Here is a 25,981-nt window from a genome sequence, read left to right as displayed (position 1 = left end):
CAATAGATCCAAATGCCATTTAGAGGAAGTAGGGTCAAAAATTTTTCCAATTAAGACAAACAATTCCAATCTACTTCCAGCCAAACAATTAAAACAATAATAATATACAGTACAGTGAACTAAATAATTTCATTTAAGTACATCAAACCATCATCGTCACCCTAGATAAAATTGCTTTCTTTTTATTTTTTATTTTCATTCAATACACCAACACTTCCCAGACTAATAAAAATGCACAAGCCGTTCTTGGCTCCAGGCATCGGCTATATAAAACCGTGTAAAGCGTTAAATAAACCACTCGGTCTTTTGCCAAGCAAATCGATTGAACGTCATCGTTGTGTCATCCAATATCAATAATCAAATCATTATCAGACTACCATGAATCTGCTGATAGTTTTTGCAGTTATCATAGCCGCTGCTAGCGCGCAAGAAATCACAACTACTGCTCAAGTCCTCCAAAAAATCTACTACAAGTAAGTTGAGTTTCTTTCAAAGTTGCACCATTTTCTAAAACATCAATCAGCAGATCTTATCTCCATCACTTTTAACAAAATTCTTCTAGATGCGTGGACAGTGAGTCGATGATATCCTGCGTGAAGCCCAAAGTTCTGGCATACTTGAGTGACGTAGTAAACGCTGATAGTGTTCCAATAACGCAGGACTTGAAGATAGTCAGGTCTCGAGAGTTCAGTTCCGAAGACAATCACCAAGACTATTTGTCCTACGATGGCGTCGACCCCAAGAAAAAGGAATTGCTCAGATCATTGATGCTGGAAAAACTGGACTCTTACTTGTCTTCACACCAATTGGAAGCAAAATTGCCCGAAGCAATCGTTGGATCCAACATCGTTCCACGGTCACTGGTCGAATCTGTTCCTCGTAGTTTGAGTGTTCCGCTGTCAGACTCTTCTAATGGACAAGGTACATCATTAATCAATCCAACATTGATTAATCATCCAAAAGACTTATGACATTAATTTGATTGTTATTTTTGATTGCAGGACGTGGTTTCGTCAAGAAAGTCATGATTCCTTTCCTTTTGGGTCTCAAGTTCAAAGCAACTGCCCTTGTGCCTCTTGCATTTGCTCTAATTGCCCTGAAAACCTGGAAAGCTTTAACTTTAGGCCTTCTTTCTTTGGTACTCAGCGGAGCGATGATGATCTTCAAGCTGACCAAGCCCAAAGTTGCTTACGAAGTGGTGCACTATGGACACCCACCTGTTGAACACGCCCAGCCTCATTGGGACGCTAACGCCAATGGGCCTTACAGCGGATACAGGAACTAGAACTAGGAATTTGAAATCTTTAGCAGCAATTTTATTGATTATTTATTGTTAATTATCGAATATAGTGTAATTATTTATTTTTTATGAATAAAATTTAAATATAAAAAACTTGGGCTTTAACTTTCGATTTATTTAGTATTCTGGAACGCAGGAAAAGTTGTTGTCAAAGTCAAGGACAATGGAAAGGCTCAGTGTGTCGACGGCCAGTAAATTATTCACGTTATTGTTTACGTATGTCATTGGCCTGAATATTTTAGCGTAAGATAATTGATATGACCTACATTAGACATCATAGTTGCTGATCAGGAGAAATGCTAAGTCCTTAAGTGATAAGATTCTGAGCTGAATGACGATAATTGCTGTTAATTGTTCTTTCGAAGAGATTTGGGGACGAAAATAGGCTTACTAATTACAATGTTGGAGGAATTTACTCGGTAATGCGATCATTGTAACGCTGCTTGAGGAGAGCAAGGGTGGATTAAAAGTAACCCAGAAGAATTAGTATGATAAATTAACGGGTTCACGTGTACGCGAATAAGAATGGACATGCTGAAAGTGTCGCTCGTGATATGAATATATTATTATTCGACTTTTGATGTAGTTATTGTTAGACTTGCCGAGGCATTTCAGTGTCACGGGCTTGATGATACCGATTTCATATGTGGTTAATGCACTTCCGGCTGATATTGAACGTGACTTTTTTAGTTATTACATGGATGTCTGTTTAATTTAGCCTGGTATTTTGAAGAAATGTATTCAAACTATCTTGGTTCGTTTAATTCAAGATGTTCCTTCAGTAGTTTTAGCTTAGGGTAACGGAATTTTCGTTTGCGATTCTGGGTTAGAACTTTTTCGAGCTCCGTGTTATCAAATTTTTTTTGAACTAAATTGTTTATATATACAGTCAAAACCGTTTACAGCAACTTCGCTGAAAGCGACGTGCCGGTTATGACGACGAAATTTTAAGTCCCGTCTCTATTACATATAAAATTCTCAAGCCGAAAACCGCTTATAACAACATTGCTTATAGCGACAAATCGTTTATAGCAACCGAATTCACAGTACTTATAGTAGTAAACTCATAGTAAAATGCATTGGTTATAGCGTCTGATAAATACTTTCATTCGTTTTGCAGTAAATATACTTATGGTGTCATCAAATTCTTTTGCAACGATAAATTAATGAGAATCACAATTTTCATTTTAGTTAATGGTCTTACAAGTTGTAGAAAACAATTTCGTTACAATCTTAAAATAATTCTCCGACAAAGCAACTGAATATTTTCAAAAATAATTATGTTATTAAATCTATATTATTAAATGTAGCATTGAAATTTATACGTGGTTTTATTAAAAACCATTTTATTAAAATGTTTAATAAATTAATTTGTGTAGTTTAATAAATGTTAAATAAACTTTTATTAAGTATTTATTAGTTTAATAAACGTTCATCAAGTATTGTTTTTTAATTTAATCCGTGCATTTTTGTTTTCGAATATAATCCATGCATTGCTAATTTTTACTTATAACGACTGTCGGCTATAACGACCATTACCAGAAGGTCCCTTCAATGTCGTTATAAACGGTTTTCACTGTATAAAAAAAAAAATAACTTCCCGAATTTTCAATTTTTCTTAACGGGAAGTTAAAAAGAAATAAAAAATATTTTTTACTTTTAAATAATTTAAATGGAATTAATGTAGAGGACTTATAATTTTTCAGAAGTTTTTCTGTTGCAAACAATTTTTTTTTTTTTTTTTTTTTTTTCATTGAATTAACTATAATAAAATATATTTTGCACACTTGTAAAAGTATAAAAATAACACTATAAGTCTTAGTTTAGTAGTTACATTTTTTTACACGTCTGTCTGTTGAACTAATAATCGAAAAAAAAATTATATATGGCTTAGGTAAAAGACCCCATTAGTGGCATCTTTAACCCCTATTAGTGGCACTTTTTCTTTCAATCAAAAAATGTTTTACTTGAAATAAAAATTAAAAATTTTTTTATTTAAAGGTCTGAAAAATTAGAAATAATATATTCATTATTGAAATTAATGATTTTATTAATTGAATATGTACCAAAATCAAAGAAAGTGTCAGTAATGGGGTCCCTGCCACTAATGGGGTCGTTTACCCTATCTGTCAGTATATTTCGCCTAATCTGATCATATATGGCCATATCAAGGTACATATGAGAATAAAAAAGTAATTTATAACAATTTATCAGTTTTTTTGGATGATTTTGGATTAGATGCTCGAAAAATCGACTATTTTTATTAATTTTTTATTAAAATACTAGCGAAGCTATTGGTAAACAGCATTTTCAGCGCAACAAATATATTTTGGAAATTAAAAAAAAAATATCTCTACTTATATTTTTCTATACATTTTATATTAATAAACAACGAATGATTGGAGCTCTTACTTAAAAAAATTGATACGTTACTAGCAGCGGTGATAACGACTTATCTAAAACACAAAAACCAAAATTATTTATGATGAAAGAAATTATTTATGTTCGGAAATCAATAGTTATAATTATTACTTTTTTTTATTATTATTAAAATCATTAATATAAAAACTGTATAAAACTATAAATATAATTTTTTTTTTTTTTTTTTTTTTTTTTAATGATTTTCGAAATGTATTTTTGGAGCTGAATAAATTTTTTATCAATATCTTTGGTAGTGTTTCCATGAAAAATTGATAGAATTATTTATTTTTGAGCGCCGAAACTATAATAATTCTTTAAACTATTTTTTTTTTAATTCATGGTGTACATAGAAAATTTTTATTATGTCTCATAAGGGCATTTGAATTTTTTGAAATTTATGAGAAAAAATGATGAGAATTAGATAGACTTATTTTGTTAGAGATCTGATGATTGGATGAAAAATTGAAAGTTGCTCTAAATTTAAACTGAATAAGTGAAATTTCTTCAGACATGAAGTGACTTAATTAATATTTTTATTTATTCTTGTTGCGGTATATTGATGAATTTTAATGCCAAATTCTGAAACTGAAGAAAATTAGTTTATATTCTGTGTAGTACTGTCGGACTGCTTTGTGTCTTACTATTTCTGTCTTCCTTACTCTGGCGCATATTTATTAGTCGAAAAGACATCGAAATTTTTCGTAAGGTATTCATTTGAATTGAAATTCTTAATGGATGATGATAAGAAGCCATTCATTCAATAAGCGAATATTTTGATCAAGTTTAAAGATAAGCGAAATCAGATCATTAATTTAAAAGTTATGGGTGTTTGAAAAATATTTTCTTAATAATTTAAACTAAGTGATAACTCAATATCGTAAATGTATCTTAAAGTTTGAAAGATTAGTTATCATTGGATGCGTTATCAAATTCAGATTTTATAATTTTCCAAATTATTCTTCAGCTTTAAAATTTTCAAAAATATGTACAAAAAGTTTGAAAAATCCAAAAGTGCACGCCTCATAATCTCATTTTCCACAATAAAATTGATTAAAATAAAATACAGAAAACAAAATAATAAAAAACAGAAAACTCTGATATGGTTTAGTGGCGCTAATAATTCTAAGGCGAGGAAAAAAAAATACTATAATAAAATGTATGTATCGATATACAAATACACAGTCGTATCTTAGTTTTTTATGAATAATAATTAAACAAAAGTGAATTGAACGCTCATATTAATTGAGAAAGTCGACAGTATGTTACTTTAGATGATAAAAAAAAAATTATTCTGGTACGATAATTTTTTCGAGCAATTTCCCTGTCACATACACGGATCCATAAACACAGACTCGAGGACGTCCAGAAAAGATTATTTTTAATGTTATTATTTACTATGTTAAACAAAATAATTGTTATTTAAATATATAAAAATATAAGTCACAGCTTATAAAACAAGCTACAATTTACACTATTACATTCATAATTAAACTTGAGTTTATCTTTGTTGTCCGATACTTTAAAGACAGCTTCAAACGTTTTCCAAACTCAACTTAATGATCATTTGATTTATTTCATTCTATTATTTTTTTGAAAAATTTCATTTAATGTAACAATTGAGTAGCAGATATAAGTCAGATCCCCTTTTTTTGACTAATTTGTTTATAACTTTTCCAATAATTGTTTGCGTGACATCGGACAAATTGTAAAATATATCTACATAAATTTCCACATCCAATTAAACCTCAATCATAATTTTATGTGTAGTCATTGACCTAGTCGTATTTTTTATTCTTGTTGATTAGACTAGTAGGTTTGTTCTACTATAGTAGATATATCACCTAAAAAACAAATTCTCGATTTTGCCACAAGTAGCATTTAGCAATTATAATATCCACACAAACGAAATGAAAATTATACTGATTGATTGAAAAACGATTGCTGGATCGACCTAAAATATTTCGAAATCGATACGTTAACATATTTTATAGAATAAAAGTGTTCAAATAGTATATGGTGTAGATTTTTTAGGTTTTTTCTCTCTTGTAAACACTTGAACTTGCGAAAAATTCTTTTTTTCATTAATTTTTTTTTTCAATCTCTTCTTTGGTCTTTTTCAGATAATGATATTGCAAATTACGTCCTAACATCCTTTCGTTTAATTAAAATTTGTTCATTTCAGTTCTCATCTTAAAAATTTTTATCTTTTGAGCAGCCATATGTATTATTTGTTTTGTAAACACACCTTGAAGTGAACTCATACTATACTCAATTGTTGCGAAACTTGCTGACCGCCGGTAATACAGTTCATCATCGATTCTTTTCATGATTTTACCACTCAAAATGCAAAAGGGCGTTCATATCGTATTAAAATAAATACTTACAATTGAATTGTTATAAAATAAATAAAATTAATTTCTTGCAATTTAGTTGTAATTAACCTATGATTAAAATTACTTTTTCAATTTATTTTTATAGTGTACAAGTAGATAATTATTTTTTTTTTACTGACGTTGGACATAAAGTTATGAAAAAATCTAAAGTAGTATGAATGTAATTTTTAGTGAATAATTCATGTTTTTATTAGTGAATACTTTTTTACATATTTAAACTTTACTTTGATCAATTTACTTTTAAAATAAGCGCTTAAAGTGTGCATAATTGGATTAATCCAACATTTTTTTGTGTATTATTTAAACTTAATCGTGACTTTGTATTTATAAATTTTTAGTTGTATTTATAATTAGTTATATTGATTTCAAGTTTGTTCAATTAAAATAAAATGGTTCATAAAATTCGTCGATTTTTTATTAAAAATTTTGATTTAGAGTGAAATTATTCGTTTTCAATACAAATAACATTAAAATATTTATAATTGGCTTTTATATTAGTTTATTTACAACAATTGTCATCTAACTGTTATAAATTTGCAAAATAGTAATAATTATAATAATTAATTAAAGAATTAATCAACAACAACCGTAAAAAAATTTCTCCTAAGGTCGTTATCAATTCGTCTTGCATATATAATAAGTCTGGTGACACTATAACTCACCTCGTGTATTAGGGTGAGTATAGTAATAGCATACCATACACAAGAACCTCAACTACAATGAACGACTAAACTCGGGCATACCTTGTTCTTCCGACAACAAAAGTATTTTACTCCATTTCATCGACCTGTTCTCAGCTCATCAGCAGTCAAATCATGCACAAAGAGACCTCGATAATCGAAGACCATACTGAATGAAAAGAAAATTCGTTCGGTGGAATGAAGAAGGGGCACATATTATAACTCATGAGGACTATCCGTATACAGTGTATAGGTACGTATAAATAGTCACTTACCCGATCAACCGGCATCAGTTGCAGAACTACCGTTGACAATTATCGTCGCCTTCAGTTATCGCCGCCAATTGGATCCGATTTATTGATATCGTAACTCAAATCAATATCATTAGCAATGAATAAGTTTATTGTAGTGCTGACAGCAGTTGTGGCGTTGGCTGCTGCCCAACCCGCGAAAATCGAGGCCTGGAAAAGTTCAAACATGGATTCTATCGTCGAGCAAACAAAATCCGATTGTGCACGCAACAACGATGACATGGCTTGCATGAAGTTCAAAGTTCTCAATCTGCTCGACCAGATTTTCCGCAAAGACAATTTCAAGGTAAGTGGCTTTTTCGTCTCTTTCTTAATCTTGATCATACATCCCTTCTTGCTAATCCAGCATCTGTCAAACTGATTCCAGGTATCAGACGCCATTGAAGTGACGCGTAACTCCCAACCAGTTGAAGAAACTGCACGCAGTGAATCGTCATTCATTGATACCGTGCAAAATTATCTTGTTTCCCACGACGTGACCTTCAAAATGCCTCTCGACGCTGCCGTCAAAGTCAGTGCTAGAAACATCGAAAACGACCAGTTGAGCTTCGACCTTAAGTTCGGCCAAGGAAGAGCCGTCGAAGAAGCTAGAAGGTCTAAATTGAAGAAAGTCATCATCCCCATTATGGTCTTTGTCCTGCTGAAGGCGATGACTCTGATCCCATTGGCCATAGGTGTGCTCGGTCTCAAGGCATGGAACGCCCTTCAATTGTCCTTCTTCAGCTTTGTCGTCTCTGTTGGATTGGCCATCTTCCAATTGTGCAAGAAGATTGCAGCTGACAGCCACTCTGCCCCCATTTCTGCCCACGGGCCCTGGGAGTACCAGGCTCAGTACCGCGGATTCAGTGATCAGGCTGATGATCAATCGGCAGCTCAACATCTCGCATACGCTGCCTACGCTCCAGAAGCATGAGTTCGCTTTTGGAGTTTCCGGTGATTTTTTTACTGACTAGATGATACTTTGTATTATAATTTATGTATTTAATAAATTATTTATGTTATTGACTTGATATTTATTCGTTTTATATTTTTTTGATTGTTTTAATGTTTTAATAAGATAGGATAAGAAATTAATAAGCTGAAAATGCGAGTAATTTTATTGAGAGCAATATTAATGTAAATAAAGCAATTTATGAAGCGTACTTGTGAAAGCGGATGAGGATGTCAACTATTCGAGGATAGTTCAATGACTTTGGTAGGTCGTTTTTCAAAAAATTAATAACTGACATCAATCAAACTTAAATAACGTGGAGAATTTGATGAAAAGGAAAGTAGGTGGTCAATTTTGTTAGCACACTGTTATTTGCTTGACCTGAAGGTATCTTTCTAATTTCGAGTAAACTAAAGACATTTAATTGATTTGACAATTAGCACACATATCAAAAACCGGTGATAATACAGTAATTTAATAAGTTTGTTTTAGAGTTCTGGCCAGGATCATAAAAATAAAAATAATAACTGATTTTACAGGCTAAACATGCATCATTCTTAGAATTTTAATCAATATTGTTTTTTTAATTAAATAAAATGTTACTATCTAAAGCTTCTGGTTTTTAATTTATCGATATATGTAAGGATCAATGTCGATATGTATGTTCCCTAAAGACTCCAACTGATTTTTATGGAATTGTTAAACAATCTACTTAGCCCAACGGGACGTCTGTAATGTTGGCATTGACTCGTCCAACGTTGACCATCAGTATCTCGATCATTATTCAAGCAAAAAATTCATTTCTTGTGATAAATTTGTTGCTCATTAGTTTCTATAATTTGAATTTTGTTAGTTGATTAGATTCCGAGCAACCATTTATAGTTGTCGGTTAATACTGGATACTAATTAACTGCAAATAAAATCAATAAAAATTGTATTGAATTTTTTTTTAAATATATTATCTTAGTTTTGGTTTGCATTTTATCATCGTTCAATCAGATATAATTACTTTTAAAACGAATTCAAAATTTAAATCAACGAGATTTTATTTTTAGGGGACAATAAAACATACTTGAGTAAATGCACGTAAGTCAAAAAAATTTTTTCCTGAGTGGTGTATAGCAATCTGCTGCCGATCATTTAAAAATTTTTATATAAAGTTCCATTCTTATTTCCATCAGTTTTTAGATCAACTGAAACATTTTCAATCTCCTAATTAATTTGCTATTAGTACTAAAAAACTTGATAATATATTATTGCTTAAAAAATTAAAAAACACGTTTTAATTTCAATCTACACTAAAAAATAGATAATAATTTTCAATAAATTAAAAATAGAAATAGAGTGATTAAAGTTTTTGCATGCCTTCAGCACAAACACATTAAGGCATAGCTCTAATGGGGTCTAAAAATCAAGTTTCCTATCTCCTCAAGATAAATTGTATTTTAATCTATAATCCTCGTACAAATGTTAAAAAAATACACTGGTGGCAAGAAGAATGATGACTGAACTAATTAAAACACCGATTAGTAAATTGTCAATTTTAGTGGAAAAACCCGTTTTTAAAATTTTTATTCAAACTTTAGTGGAAATAACTGTTAGAATATGGTGGTGTGGTCAAGAAATTTGAAAATACATACAATTTTAGGACTCATTTTTTTTCAGCCCTGTCATTAAGCTTTAATGAAGAACCCTATGCAATATCAAAGCTTGATATTGCTTCGTTTAGTTGTAATTAAAACATTTTGATTGGCAATCACACCGAATTTTCCCACTTTGGTCAGCCATATGTTTTATTTTTTAGTAAACAGAGTTCTCACAGTGACTCAAGCCTGTGCGACCGAGCCAACGTATGCATGCGTTTCGACTTGTAAGTAGTTGGCGTAACCGAACACGAGAGGGCGTTTTATTCACGTCACAAATAATGCGCAGGAAATTAAAAAAATTTTAATAACATACGTATGACATGAGCGCTTAAGGCATGCACATTTGGTTTTACCTAACTTTTTTAAGATAATTTTTTAATACATTTACTCTAACAAATATCTACAAATACAATATTTACAACAATCGATATTTTAGCTTTATTACAAATTATTTTAGACTTTTTATTTTAGTTCTCTATTAAGGCACGTTTTTTAGTTTTTTATTTTAAGATTTATTTTAAAAAGTTATGAAGATCGTACATCAAAGCGTAGTTAATAATGTGATTAATATTTTTGAAAAGTAAGTACACGGAGAAAATTTTATAGTAGAGTTTATTATCTAGTTATGTTAAAATGTATTAACTGAATACGATAGTAGTAAATATTATTTAAATAATTAAGTAAACCATCTGAATTGTAGTATTTACAATCCTGATGGTAACTACTACTATTATGATGGTAATCAGTAATAATAACTCTTATTATTTAAATTAGTTACTACTATTATCAAAATCGTAATTCCTAATATAACCTGATGGTTGTAGTGACCATCAGTAATAATAATAACTACTATCTAAGCTAGTAAAAAATATTAAAAAAATTAAGAATTTGCGTTTACCGTGGATTCATTTCTTTTTGAAAAAAAATTTGAAATTAAAAAAAAAAAATTTTCAAGGGAATTTAAAATATTTTTATATTTCAGAGAAAAAAATGTACATTAGTTAAAATATGGATCTGAATAAAGGATTTAATTAAGTAAATTTATGTTATTTTTTCTTTCAGAATTTTTACAATCTGAGATGGTTACACCCGACTAGAATTTTAGTGAGGCATGCCGAAAAATCAGTTCGGGGCGAAGTTGGCTTTCCGAACTTAGGCTTGCCCAATTCGGATCTTATTTATTTTAAATTAGGCAAGCCGAACATTGGTATGCCAAAAGAATTCCACATTCGGTGTAATCTCGTAATAGTTTGGCACTGCCTAAGTTCGGCATATCATGGATTACCTTATTGGTACGAAATAACGGTAACCAAAGGTTTACCAAAGTTTGGTTCACTAAGCTCGGACTCACTTAGGCAAACCTGTGGCAATACCTAAGTTCGGCATGTCATGGATTGCCTAATTAGTATGAAATAACGGTAACCAAAGGCTTACCGAAGTTTGGTTCACCAAACTCGGGCTCACTTCGAAAAATCTGTGGCAATGCCTAAGTTCGGCATTTCATGGGTTGCCAAACTGTTATGAAATAACGGTAACCAAAGGTTTACCGAAACTTGGCATACCACGATCGAGCTTCTTTAGGCAAAACTGTGGAAGTGCCTAAGTTCGGTATGTCATGGGTTGCCGAATTGTTATGAAATAACGGTAACCAAAGGTTTACCGAAATGCTTACCCGACTAGAATTTTAGTGAGGTATGCCAAAAAATCAGTTCGGGGCGAAGTTGGCTTTCCGAATTTAGGCTAGCCCAATTCGGATCTTATTTATTTTAAATTAGGCAAGCCGAACATTGTTATGCCAAAAGAATTTCACATTCGATGTAATCTCGTAATAGTTTGGCATTGCCTAAGTTCGGCATATCATGGATTGCCTAATTAGTACGAAATAACGGTAACCAAAGGTTTACCAAAGTTTGGTTCACTAAGCTCGGGCTCACTTAGGCAAACCTGCGGCAATACCTAAGTTCGGTATAACATGGATTGCCAAACTGTTATGAAATAACAGTAACCAAAGGCTTACCGAAGTTTGGTTCACCAAGTTCGGGCTCACTTCGGAAAACCTATGGTAATGCCTAAGTTCGGCATTTCATGGGTTGCCAAACTGTTATGAAATAACGGTAACCAAAGGTTTACCGAAACTTGGCATACCACGATCGAGCTTCTTTAGGCAAAACTGTGGAAATGCCTAAGTTCGGTATGTTATGGATTGCCAAACTGTTATGAAATAACGGTAACCAAAGGTTTACCGAAACTTGGCATACCACGATCGAGCTTCTTTAGGCAAAACAGTGGAAATGCCTAAGTTCGGTATGTCATGGATTGCCAAACTGTTATAAAATAACGGCAACCTGTATTCTGAAGCTTGGTCTATCAAAATGAAACTTGACTAGGTAAGTCTGTGGCAAGTCCTCACTTAGGTATAATATCGGAATTCCTAACTCGACCGTTGCAACGGTAACCGAATGTTTGCCGAAGTGTCGGGCTTATAAGTATCTTGAGGCAAGAGGTCGCTCATCATCGGCGTAGCGTCGCGGTATGGTATAGGGCTCTCGTGCGTCGGGTACAGTGTTCGAGTCTCGCGTTCGACATGTAAAATTTTTAATAATTAATAATTATTAATTATAATTATTCTTAAGGCGAGTGTGAGGGAAATTTAAGTGTTGTGTGTGACTAATGTATCTAACTCCATCATTTCCTCCCCCCTTGACCCATAAAATCGACCAATCAAAAAAAAAACTTCTTCATAGTAAGAAAAACCCTAAAAAGCGAAAAAAATGACCGAAAATATAAAAAAAATAATACTAAATAAAAAAAAAAAAAAATTTTTTTTATTTACTTAATATTTAAGAAATTTTGTCCTAAAGTCGATATTTATATTTAAAATTTAAAAAGTAAATTAAAAAAAATAAGCATTCATTATTATTAATTTTTGCTTTATAATAAAAATAGCTAAAAACAAAAAAAGGATTCAATTTGGATTCTTCCGTGCGAATTTAGTTTCTGAATTGCTGCCTAGTTAGGTAGCCAAATTCGGACCGAATGAGGCTTGGATAGTCACCAGCAAGTGTGGTTTCCAAACCACCGCCTAAGTCGGAAGCCAAGTTAGGCCCAAACTCGCGACTGCGTTACTTCCGGGACGTGGGCCAACTTTGGCTTCCTGGTTCGGCGCGAACTTGGAATTCGGCATGCTTAATTCGAAACGAACCACCGCCGAACTTAAATTCCTGGTCGGGCAGTTACCATCTTCGATTGTAACAGTTATAATTTATAATAATTACAATTATTATTTTTGATAATAATCATTACCATTATTAATACACTTCTCACAAAAATTAAGGGAGCAGAAAAAAAATCCAAATTTTTGGGGGATTTTCAACAGGCTGTAACTTATACAAAAATGGTCGTACAGCAAAAAAAAAAAGCAAATTGTAGCTCTAAGTGTTTAGTTTTCGGATCTGAGTTTGAAAATTTTTTTTTGAAAATATTTTTCGAGTAATCATAAGAAAACCACCGAAAAAAAAATTTTCGAAATTTTTTTGGTTTTTTTTTTAATCTACGGACGTGGAAAAAATTTTTTCGACTCAACCTCCATATGGATAGCTTGTTTATTCAGCTTTCGTTTTTTTTAAATCTCGATACGAGCATTTCTCGCTGAGATATCGATGTTTGAATGGAAAAAGATCATTTTGTCTTTGATTACCAATATCTCAGCAACCAATGATTGCACAGAAATTTTGAGGTTGGTTTTAAAAACTTGAATAAATTCTCTATAAGGATTGGCAATTGAATTTTGAAAAAAAAATTTTTTTTCAATCATTACATGAATTTGAAAAAGCATCCAAAAAAGGGCTTTTTGTCGTTTTTTGGAAAATCAAGCGCCCAATCAAAAATATTGCGGAAACCACTAACGTTAAGTGTGCCTTTTACTGTTCAATATACCCACAAAAACCCTACAAAGTTTCAATTCAATCCAGCCAACCGTTTTTTTTTTCCCACTTGATCGAATTTTTGAAAAAATTAAAGGAGCAAGAATTTCGCTCTGAAAATGTCATAATTTTTATCAAAAATGAAAAAAATTCCTTTTTTTCATTTTTCTCTCAATTCTGTATTAGTAACTTGAAAAATTTAAGGAAAAAAAAAAAAACGAAAATTTTTTAATTTTTTTTCAATTGGCCCAAATCAAAAAAAATGTAGCGACTCACTTTCTCACCGATTTTACTCTTCCGCACTTTAATTTTCCTAGTCACAAATTAATTGAATAAATTAAAAGTTGATACCCCCAAGGCAAGTCGAATATTCGTTCTACGAATATTGGGACAATAATTTTTTCGTGCGAATTCCAACAGTGTCTAAAAAAAAACAGTTTTTCTTAAAACTAACCTGCTTTCTTGGTAATCGAGCCAATCAACAGTTTTTCTCAAAACTATTGTATTTTTTAATTTTTAGAAAAGCAAATTAACTGAGTTTTTGCAAACTTTAGTTTTCTTTTTATTTTTTTTCATAATGCCTAGGCGGCATTTATCCGCGCCACAAGTCGCTCAGATAGTGACTCTAGTGGAAGAAGGGTACAATTACCGACAAGTCGGGGATCGTATGGACGTTAGTTCATCTGTCGTATCTCGCGCATACAATCGGTATTTGGAAACCGGTGGTTATCAACGACGAGTTGGCCAAGGTCGTCGTCGCGCAACAAATCCTCGTGATGACCGAGCGATCGTTCGGCGCGTTCGTCAAGAACCTTTCGTTCCTGCGAACGTTGTCGCCCGAAATTTTTCGAACCGTCGACAACAACAACAACAACAGCAACAACAACGACGACGACGACAACAACAACCGCGGAACATTTCAGTTCAAACGGTTCGAAATCGTCTCCGTGAGACTGGAGTGCGATCAAGAAGTGCCGCCCGAGTACCGATGTTATTACCCATACATCGCCGAAACCGTCTGGCTTACGCTCGTCAACATGTTCATTGGACCGTAAGGCAATGGAACAATGTTTTGTTTTCTGATGAGTGTCGGGTATGCCTGTTTGGAAATGACCGAAGACCCCAAGTTTGGCGCCGTCAGGGAGAGCGTTTTTCACGTAACTTCACTCGACCGGTAGCTGCTTACAACGGAGGGTCGGTGATGGTTTGGGGAGGAGTTTCGAGATTTTCACGAACTCCTTTGGTAATCGTCCACGAAAATCTATACGCTACGCGTTACATTAATCAGATCTTACGACCTGTTGTCTTGCCTCTACGGCAGCAAACTAGAGGTTTTATTTTTATGCAAGACAATGCCCCGACCTCACACAGCAAACGTCACCCGTCGGTTTTTCCAAAGACACGACATAACGTTGTTAAGGCATCCAGCGGTAAGCCCTGATCTTAACCCTATCGAGCACGTCTGGGATATCCTGAAGCGCCGATTGCGCCAGAATTATCCCAATTTACGAACGTTAGCAGCATTAGAGCGGGCGCTAATCGAAACTTGGCGTCGGATTCCGCAGTCAATGATTCGAAACTGCATTTCGAATATGCCTGAAAGATTGCGGGCTGTTATCAGGAGCAGAGGTGGCAATACGCGGTATTAGCACAACACACACACACACACACACACACACACACACACACACACACACACACACACACATCTTCGGAGAGTGAGTTTGGAGTCACAAAATACTGTGGAAGTGACGAACCACAGGGTCTCAATCTCTGATAAAACCACACACATACACGTGCGCAAGCACAAAAGCGTAAATCCGCCGTGCAACCTCCACGTGGTACGCTTTGGGTAACGCTAATGCCGGCGGTAATTTTTTTTTTAATTTTTTGAAGTTTTTAGCCAATTGAAAAAAAATTAAAAAATTTTTTTTTTTTTTTTTTCAAAAATTTTCGATTTTTTTTTTTTTTTTTTTTCCTTAAATTTTTCAAGTCACTAATACAGAATTGAGAGAAAAATGAAAAAAAAAATTTTTTTTCATTTTTGATAAAAATTATGACATTTTCAGAGCGAAATTCTTGCTCCTTTAATTTTTTCAAAAATTCGATCAAGTGGGAAAAAAAAAACGGTTGGCTGGATTGAACTGAAACTTTGTAGGGTTTTTGTGGGTATATTGAACAGTAAAAGGCACACTTAACGTTAGTGGTTTCCGCAATATTTTTGATTGGGCGCTTGATTTTCCAAAAAACGACAAAAAGCCCTTTTTTGGATGCTTTTTCAAATTCATGTAATGATTGAAAAAAAATTTTTTTTTCAAAATTCAATTGCCAATCCTTGTAGAGAATTTATTCAAGTTTTTAAAACCAACCTCAAAATTTCTGTGCGATCATTGGTTGCTGAGATATTGGTAATCAAAGACAAAATGATCTTTTTCCATTCAAACATCGATATCTCAGCGAGAAATGCTCGTATCGAGATTTTAAAAAAACGAAAGCTGAATAAACAAGCTATCCATATGGAGGTTGAGTCGAAAAAATTTTTTCCACGTCCGTAGATTAAAAAAAAGTTTGGAAAATCCAAAAGTGCACGCCTCATGACGCTCATTCATTTTTTAAGAAAAAATAAATTGTGTAACTGATAAAAAAAAAGAAAATTATAATTAAGTAATTTCTTACAGAGTACTTTTTTTTTTTTTAAATATCAGCGCCCTTTTTTCTTGTTATATGCGTACGCAGTCTAAAAAAATCTAGCTTATCAAGTGGCGCCATAGTTTTCACGTGACAAATAAGAAAAATTCGTTTGTCTTTGTACGGTTATATCGTAATAAATTTTAATAAAAATTCAATTTAAAAAAAAAATACGTAAACTAGGCTACTGATATGAAATACGGACCCAGTTCATCGCATTCGTAAACTAATAAAAAAGGTCCGGTCTTGAAATATCAATTTGTTCGGGAGTAATCATTGGTACATCCAAAATGGGGTGACATCCGGACGTCCACGTAAAATTTTTTGAAAAGGTTTTTTCAAAATAGCTACATGAAATGATTTTAGAAAGTAAAAGATGGTTTGATTTAAATGATTTCTCCGTGTACATCTACTTATATTATTGTATAAGTGTAATATGGTTGTGATAGAGACATTTAAAGATCACAAAATTGCTTGACCTTGACGAGTCGAGTATAAAGCACAACCTCACGCGCTTCGCGCTATGAGGCGTGCAAAAAAACCAAAAAAATTTCGAAAATTTTTTTTTCGGTGGTTTTCTTATGATTACTCGAAAAATATTTTCAAAAAAAAATTTTCAAACTCAGATCCGAAAACTAAACACTTAGAGCTACAATTTGCTTTTTTTTTTTTGCTGTACGACCATTTTTGTATAAGTTACAGCCTGTTGAAAGTCCCCCAAAAATTTGGATTTTTTTTCTGCTCCCTTAATTTTTGTGAGAAGTGTAGTAACTATTACAATTGTAAATGATTCCACCTATTATTTTGTTACTAATTAATTTTATTATCATTTTAGATAGTAGGAGTTACTATTTTTGTATAGTAGGTAGTACAGTAAAAACCGTTTACAGCGACTTCGCTTAAAGCGACGTGCCTGTTATTACGACGAAATTTTGAGTCCCGTCTCTATTACATATAAAATTCTCAAGCTGAAAACCGCTTATAACAACATTGCTTATAGCGACAAATCGTTTATAGCAACCGAATTCACAGTACTTATAGTAGTAAACTCATAGTAAAATGCATTGGTTATAGCGTGTGATAAATACTTTCATTCGTTTTGCATTAAATATACTTATGATGTCATCAAATTCTTTTGCAGCGTTAACTAATGAGAATCACAATTTTCATTTTAGTTAATGGTCTTTTAAGTTGTAGAAAATAATTTCGTTACAATCTTAAAATAATTCTCCGACCGAGCAACTAAATATTTTCAAAAATAATTATTTTATTAAATCTATATTATTAAATGTAGTATTGAAATTTATACGTGGTTTGATTAAAAACCTTTTTTTAAAAATGTTTAATAAATTAATTTGTGTAGTTTAATAAATGTTAAATAAACTTTCATCAAGTATTTATTAGTTTAATAAACGTTCATCAAGCATTGTTTTTTAATTTAATCCGTGCATTTTTGTTTTCGAATATAATCCATGCATTGCTAATTTTTACTTTCGGCTATAACGACCATTACCAGGAGGTCCCTTCAATGTCGTTATAAACGGTTTTCACTGTATAATTAATTTTTCTCCGTGTAGAATTTGACCGACAGTTTTTTGACTGAAAACAAAAAAAAACATCTTCAGAAGTTGCTTATAATTAGTTGTAATGACAGAAAAAATTAATTGAAAAACTAAACAATTAAAAATTAAGGAACTTCAATAATTTTATCTATTACGAATACGGAAAATTTTTAAAACTTAAAAAAAAAACAACAAATTGAAATTATTTTTTTCTTTTTAATAATTGTTTTAAGTTAAGATCTCAAATGATCAATTCTTCTTGGTATATTAATACATTAATCGTATTTTATCCGAGAGATTCTAGTATAAATACACAAAAATATTTTCTCATCGGTAAGAATGTAGCGATATTAAAATTCCAACTAATTCAAATGTAAATACAAGGTTAACCATATAAAATTCCAGTTATAACTAAACAACCGTTAGGTACACAATAAACGAAAGTACCGCCCGACGAACAGTATCTTCTTTTCATATTATTTATCAAATCAAACGAAATTGTGGTTTCACTTAAGAACCTATCCCGGCGACTTTTGGCTCTTTCTCATGGATTAAATTCTCTAACATTAACAAATTAGCCAAGTCTATCACACAGAGAAAATACAAGCTACTTATTCAGCGATTGTAAATTCGGATCCATCTAGCATAAACAATCATATACATTTACCGATTCTTATTGATATAATTATAAAGATATTAAGGTCATCGAAGACTCTTATTATCCGTGGGTACCTCAATTATAATTTGCTAGTATAATGACAGCTATATGTGATCGTTAGGATGAATTTGATAATTTTTTTTTATGCTTAGAATATAAAATTCGTAAAAATCTTTTAAAATTTTTTTATTTTAATTCTCTCATTAAGTTTTGGTTAGTTTAATTCAGAAAAAAACTGTTATAAATACAGTAATATGTAATAAATAATAAAAACATTTATAAATATACACAAATTTTGTATTAAAATATATTTTTAATCGTTTTGGCCGATTTTCGTATACCCATGAAAAAATATTCTGATCAGGCTTGATATAAGCTGATAAGGCCATATAAAAATTTTTGATATGTTCATATCTGGCCTGACATGATCTGATATGTCCATATTTAATTTTTGATATGTCCTGATATGCTCTGATATGAAAATTGGCCATATCAGGCCTGATCAAGCCTTATCAATTTGATATGTCTACATCAGACTTGATATAGCTTGATATGCTCATATCTAATTTTACATTATTTTTTAATAGGTCCTGATATGCCCTGATATAACCTTATGAAGTTATATATACTTTGATAAACTTGAAAAAAAAAATTAGGGAAACGGTTGACCCTGAAGGCCATCTCTGCAACTTCCCGCCAATTCTATACCTAAACGCTTGAAATTGCACTTATGCAGTTTTAGAGCTCTTCGAGCTCATAAATACAATTTGTGTAATATTTTGAGCTCTTCGAGCTCAAAAAATAGCTTTTGTATGCTTTTGAGCTCGAAGAGCTCAAAAGTTTGATAGAAGCTTGATAAAACACTATTTTTTGAATTTTCAAATCGCAATAACTTTTGAATGAATGAACCGATTTTCACGCGGTTGGTGGCATTCAACGTAATTTTTAAGCTTCATAAAAAATTTTTAAGTTTATATTAATAAAGCGGAAAACTTCGGAGTAATTTCGAAAAAACACTTTTTTCGGTTTTCTTTCGTCAACGATAACTCACGAACGAATAACCCGACCAGAAATTTAAGTTCGGCGGTGGTTCGTTTCGAATTAGGCATGCCGAATTCCAAGTTCGTGCCGAACCAGGAAGCCAAAGTTGGCCAGGAAGCCATATTAAAGCAAATTTTAAGGGAGTTGGGAAAGAACGGATAGGGGAAAGGGGGGGACCTACTCAGTGGGAATTTTTCCGTAATTGAAAAAATAATCAGACAGCCCAGACTGGGAATCGAACCCAGATCTCTCGAACACTGTACCCGACGCACGAGAGCCCTATACCATACCGCGACGCTACGCCAATGATGAGCGACCTCTTGCCTCAAGATACTTATAAGCCCGACACTTCGGCAAACATTCGGTTACCGTTGCAACGGTCGAGTTAGGAATTCCGATATTATACCTAAGTGAGGACTTGCCACAGACTTACCTAGTCAAGTTTCATTTTGATAGACCAAGCTTCAGAATACAGGTTGCCGTTATTTCATAACAGTTTGGCAATCCATGGCATACCGAACTTAGGCATTTCCACTGTTTTGCCTTAAGAAGCTCGATCGTGGTATGCCAAGTTTCGGTAAACCTTTGGTTACCGTTATTCCATAACAGTTTGGCAACCCATGAAATGCCGAACTTAGGCATTGCCATAGGTTTTCCGAAGTGAGTCCGAACTTGGTGAACCAAACTTCGGTAAGCCTTCGGTTACTGTTATTTCATAACAGTTTGGCAATCCATGATATACCGAACTTAGGTACTGCCACAGGTTTGCCTAAATGAGCCCGAGCTTGGTGAACCAAACTTCGGTAAACCTTTGGTTACCGTTATTTCGTACTAATTAGGCAATCCATTATATGCCGAACATAGGCAGTGCCAAACTATTACGAGATTACATCGAATGTGGAATTCTTTTGGCATACCAATGTTCGGCTTGCCTAATTTAAAATAAATAAGATCCGAATTGGGCTAGCCTAAATTCGGAAAGCCAACTTCGCCCCGAACTGATTATTCGGCATACCTCACTAAAATTCTAGTCGGGTAAGCGTTTCGGTAAACCTTTGGTTACCGTTATTTCATAACAGTTTGGCAACCCATGAAATGCCGAACTTAGGCATTACCATAGGTTTTCCCAAGTGAGCCCGAACTTGGTAAACCAAACTTCGGTAAGCCTTTGGTTACTGTTATTTCATAACAGTTTGGCAATCCATGTTATACCGAACTTAGGTATTGCCGCAGGTTTGCCTAAGTGAGCCCGAGCTTGGTGAACCAAACTTCGGTAAACCTTTGGTTACCGTTATTTCGTACTAATTAGGCAATCCATGATATGCCGAACTTAGGCAATGCCAAACTATTACGAGATTACATCGAATGTGGAATTCTTTTGGCATACCAATGTTCGGCTTGCCTATTTTAAAACAAATAAGATCCGAATTGGGCTAGCCTAAGTTCGGAAAGCCAACTTTACCCCGAACTGATTTTTCGGCATGCCTCACTAAAATTCTAGTCGGGGAAGTACCTTAACAATATATCGTAGAATCATTTTTGCGATTTCATGTATACATAGATAATTTTATAAATCTACATATAGATACCATTATTATATATAAATAATAATGGTATTATAATAATAATGGTATTATATAATAATTAATAAATTAGATAAAAAATTTTGTTCACTACGAATCGATCATGTATACGATTTGTATTACTTGTAGTTATAATAAACTTTGTTCTCCAAGTATGTCTCTTAGGTAAACGGGTAGTGAATTAGTCTTTCAAGCGGTAGGACCACGGTTCGATTCCCACTCGCGCCGATTTTTTTTTCCTATGAAAATAATTATATATAATTATACCTAATTATACATAATTATATGGGGCCATTTTTCATTTATAATTATGTAATATAATTATATATAATTTTTTTTTACCGGGGCGGGTACATAGTCTGATATACTTATATCAAGGCATATATAGTCTGATATGGCCAATTTCCATGTCAGCCCTGATATGGACGGTTTATATCAGGCCTGATATAGTCTGATCAGAAAATTTTTTCACGGGTTGCCAAATGGTGAATGTATGGGCGATTACGATTTTCTATTGATTAAAGGAGCTATATCATTTGAATACCTTGTCATTCCATAGTTGTTGCTTAAAATGAGTCTCGTTTCAAATTTCAGATGGCATACAAATAAATTAAATAGGGGAGCCTGGGGCACGACGGCCCCCTTAAGCCGATTTTTCCTTTTTGTGGCTTTTGACCATCAAATTCATTTATTTACTATCTACTTTGAACGAATCAGTCGAAATTTTGCAAAAAGTCGAAAGAAAATTTTTTTTTTCTGGGGCACGACGGCCCCCTCCCCAAAAAATCATAAAAAAAAATTTTTTTACTAAAGCTATTAAGGTAAAAGCCCCAATATATATTCATGTACCAGTATATGATCACTCCATGTATTTGTATATCTATATTCACAAATATAGGTATACAAATACATGGAGTGATCATATACTGGTACATGATCATATATTGGGGCTTTTACCTTACCATCAAAATCTAGAGACTCTCTTTCCAGAAAATGTCGTTGAGGGAAAACCACGATTTTTACGAGTTTTGAGTATCGCCAAGAACTCACAGGAATAAAAAATTAACATGGAGCAAAAAAAAAGACCTCAATTAAACAAAAAAAAAAAAAAAAAATTAAATTAAAACCAAAAAATTTGAAAAAGAAAAAAACATTTTAAATATAAAAATGATGATTGCCATTGTCTGTATTGCAATGGACTTTCCTTAGAGTCCTCAGAGTCATAGATTCAATGTAAAAATTGTAATAAATGGTCTTATGATTCTTGCGCAGGAATTGACGAAGATTATTCTGACGAATATGTTTGTGATCATTGCGAATAATCGTATACTTATTAAAGTATCTCGATGTGATTTTCTAATCATCGAACATTTATATTTCATGTTTTATTCAATGTGTAATTTTTGTTAACGTCTTAAAAAATTATTTTAAATTTTATTATTAAGCTATTAATTAGTTTTAAATAGATAAAAAATACAGAGATGTTATTTAGCAATGAATTAGTAACATTAGTTTACATTGATTGAAATCACAGGTCGAGTTTTCATATTGAGCTTTTTAAATACGTAATATTTTGAACCAGACGTTTTTTTATATTTTTATCAAGTCAAAATTAGAAATACGAATTGCGTAGAGTAAGACATCGTTGAAGGAATTCAAATAAAACTTTGAGATTAGGTTTCTGTCTGGTGCAGATAATACCGTGATCAATAATTCATAATATAATTATTACCGTTTTAATTTTAAAAAACTGTATTTTCAATTTTTTATAAGCTATATAATTCAACTTTTCATTAAATTTTTCAGTTTAATTAAATTCATTCTGATTCATTGACCTGAAAAGGCCTAAAATAATGAATTCTTTAAATATGTAATTTTTTTCTCGAGTGGTCCGTTATGCCCCACTTATCACATTTTGGCCCAAAATATCATAAAAGCATTATAGAGGTCATAACTTGAGGGAAATTGAAAAAAAAAATTTTTATTTAATTTTGGAGGGGGGCCGTCGTGCCCCAGGTTCCCCTAATTTATTTTTGGAATCGACATAATTATAATTTTTAAGTATGAAAGTAAGAAAAAAAGTTTTTAATATATTTTCATAGCTCCTGGGAGAGGAAGCCGTAAGAAAAAATAAAAAAAATTTTTTTGTGTCAATTCTGCACACTTAGATTATAATTTCGTTAATTTACAATATAAGAATATTTTGACAGGTTGTTATATCCAGTGATATAATAAAATTGTGAATAAAATTATACTATAAGTAACAAGAAATACTGTAAATTAATTTTTTAAAAAAGTAAAGAACGCTTTGTTAAAAATACATCAATAAAATTTTCACGAGACAGAAATTTACGCCGTGATTTAACACTCACCCGGACTTATAAAAATTTTTGGAGACCATTTTTATACCGAAATCTTTTACAGTGCATAATTTTACGAATAACTGTCGCCCACTTGTGAGCCTGAAGCTTGTCATCTCCAAATATTATTCAAACCCATTGGTTCTTCGTCGATATAATTATGTCAAAGATTCAATTTTCATTTATATATTTCTCATACATAGACTCAACAGCTCACGCCAACATCAAGATGACTTAATTATAATATAGAGTGACAAACTATGTACATTTTTATTTTAATAACTGCAGTTATAAGTAAATAATACTTTGTACTTTATGTAGATGTATACTTTTTTTTTCTTCATAAAAATCTGAAAAAAACTCAAAAAATTTTTTACAGATAATGCTCTTTTATTTTTTTTAAATTTTATCTTGTTTTCGATGTATGCTTGGAAAAAATATAAATAAAAATCTGGACCTACAATGAAAAAAATCTATAAAACAGTTGATCCTGCCGTGTGTCCCTAAATTCCCGCTTATTGAGCTCAAAACGTTGAAAAATATTCATGCTTGCAAGTAGTTAAGCTTTTTAAGCCCAGAAAAAAGTTTATAAAACATTTTTAAACTCTCCGAACTTAAAAACCAGGGAAATGTAGACTAATTTTATAGCTTTTATAATCAAAGATCTAATCTCAAAATTTTTTGCATAAGTAAATCAACCGATTTAAAAGTGTTGCAGCATTAAACGCAGTTCTTCAAGTTAAAAAAATGCCGGAGTACAGAAAATTTATTTATTGAGAAATTCGGTAGTTATTTGAAGAAAAACTATTTTTTGAATTTCTCGACAGTCACATCGCTCAAACGAATTAGCCGATTTTAATTAGATTTCACAAAAATTCAAAAGTTATTACAAGTAAACATTTTTAACTTCCCGCTAAGAGAATCGAAGATTTTCAAAAATCGGGAAGTTATTGTTTTCACCCCGTTTTGCAAAAATCGAGTTTTCATCAGATCTCGACGTTTGAAGGTCATAGGAAGCTTCCCTGACTACTCCCACGAGGTTGTCACTGTGTCTGTGTGTGTGTGTGTGTGTGTGTGTGTGTGTGTGTGTGTGTGTGTGTGTGTGTGTGTGTGTGTGTGTGTGTGTGTGTGTGTGTGTGTGTGTGTGTGTGTGTGTGTGTGTGTGTGTGTGTGTGTGTGTGAAAGCATGTGAACCACTATAACTTTGGAACGGCTCATCCGATTTTATCGCGGTTGGTGCCATTTGAAAGGGCTTAGCCAAACTTAGATTTTGAGTAGAATTTGGGCCGATTCGTATCAGTAGATTTTGAGAAATCTTAAAAAAACTAAGAAAAAAAATTTTTTCAAATGTAGTTTTTTTTTGGATAACTTTTAAACGGCTCCACCGATCGATTCCAGAAACTAATCAGCTCTAGGCAATAAAAAATCACGTCGATCGCCACCAAGCTGGTCGAAATCGGTTAATTCGTTCGAGAGATATCGTGAACGAAAAAAAACCGAAAAAAGTGTTTTTTCGAAATTACTCCGAAATTTTTGGTTCGATCTATTAAAACCTGAAAATTCGTTATGAGGCTGATAAAACTTTGTCGAATGCCGCCATTCGCGTGAAAATAGGTTGATCCATTCAAAAGTTATTGCGGTTTGAAAATTCCAAAAGTAGTGTTCTATGAAACTTCTATCAGACTTTTGAGCTCGAAGAGCTCAAATGCATAGAAATACTATCTCTTTGTGGTCAGCGAGCTAAAAATATCACATAAATTATATTTTGAGCTCAAAAATCTCAGAAACGTCATAAGTACAATTTTAAGCGCCCAGGTATGGAATTAGCGGGAAGTTGCAGAGATGGCCTTTAGGGTGAACCGTTTTACTAATTTTTTTTCGAAGATTTTATTTTTGAGATTGTTCAAAATCTTGTTTTTAACAAACGATCATATTCTACCTTTATTTCGTTAATGTATAATGTCTCTTCTCAAGACCCATAACTTACATTATTTATTACTAAAATAAGAAACAAAATCCAACTCAATTACTATCAAATTACAATGACATTGACAATGATGATGGTGATGACAATATGACCCTATGGTAGTTGAACCGACATAGCTGATTACTCTTTAGCATACAGTCACCATCGTATTACATACCAACATGATCGAGTTGTTCCGTTTCCCGGTACGGCTACAAGTGAATGCCACAATACAATAAACGTGCAGCGTAAAACAAACGTCACCATACTGATCGACTCATGAACTCATATGAACCAATAACACAACTCATATCCAGTGTGTATAGATACACATATGAATAATTGCAAATAAATCGACTGGCACGGAGTAAGGCGGCAAATTACGGACTAACTCGTCGCCTTTTCTATGCGCGTCAAATTTAAATATTAAATTTTCTTTTTATAATAAATTCATAGCATGTGCGACCGAATAACATAGATACTGTGGTTCGAAATTAAATAAAAGGGACGTGCCACTC

The 25,981-nt window shown here is 32.5% G+C and overlaps 1 protein-coding gene across 1 annotated transcript; it reads left to right on the top strand.

The window, feature by feature from the left end:
• Positions 1-290: 290 nt before the first annotated feature.
• LOC123272241 lies at positions 291-8,117 on the top strand. The gene is made up of 6 exons (XM_044738940.1): positions 291-473; positions 563-921; positions 1,002-1,283; positions 1,422-1,491; positions 7,163-7,391; positions 7,473-8,117. The coding sequence occupies exons 1-6, from the start codon at positions 379-381 to the stop codon at positions 8,016-8,018; spliced, it is 1,581 nt and encodes a 526-aa protein (XP_044594875.1). The 5' UTR covers positions 291-378; the 3' UTR covers positions 8,019-8,117.
• Positions 8,118-25,981: the final 17,864 nt, after the last annotated feature.

This window comes from Cotesia glomerata, linkage group LG9 (genome assembly GCF_020080835.1).
Source record: "Cotesia glomerata isolate CgM1 linkage group LG9, MPM_Cglom_v2.3, whole genome shotgun sequence".
NCBI lineage: Eukaryota > Metazoa > Arthropoda > Insecta > Hymenoptera > Braconidae > Cotesia > Cotesia glomerata.
The sequence above is the reverse complement of the archived record's forward strand: the minus strand, read 5'-3'. Positions and strand labels throughout refer to the sequence as shown.

Bases quoted from the DNA above. Each gene is read 5' to 3' on its own strand.
- LOC123272241 (XM_044738940.1), top strand. From the start codon at position 379: ATGAATCTGCTGATAGTTTTTGCAGTTATCATAGCCGCTGCTAGCGCG. The intron at 922-1,001 runs GTACATCATTAA...TTTTGATTGCAG, and splicing joins AGACTCTTCTAATGGACAAG to GACGTGGTTTCGTCAAGAAA. The intron at 7,392-7,472 runs GTAAGTGGCTTT...AACTGATTCCAG, and splicing joins TCCGCAAAGACAATTTCAAG to GTATCAGACGCCATTGAAGT.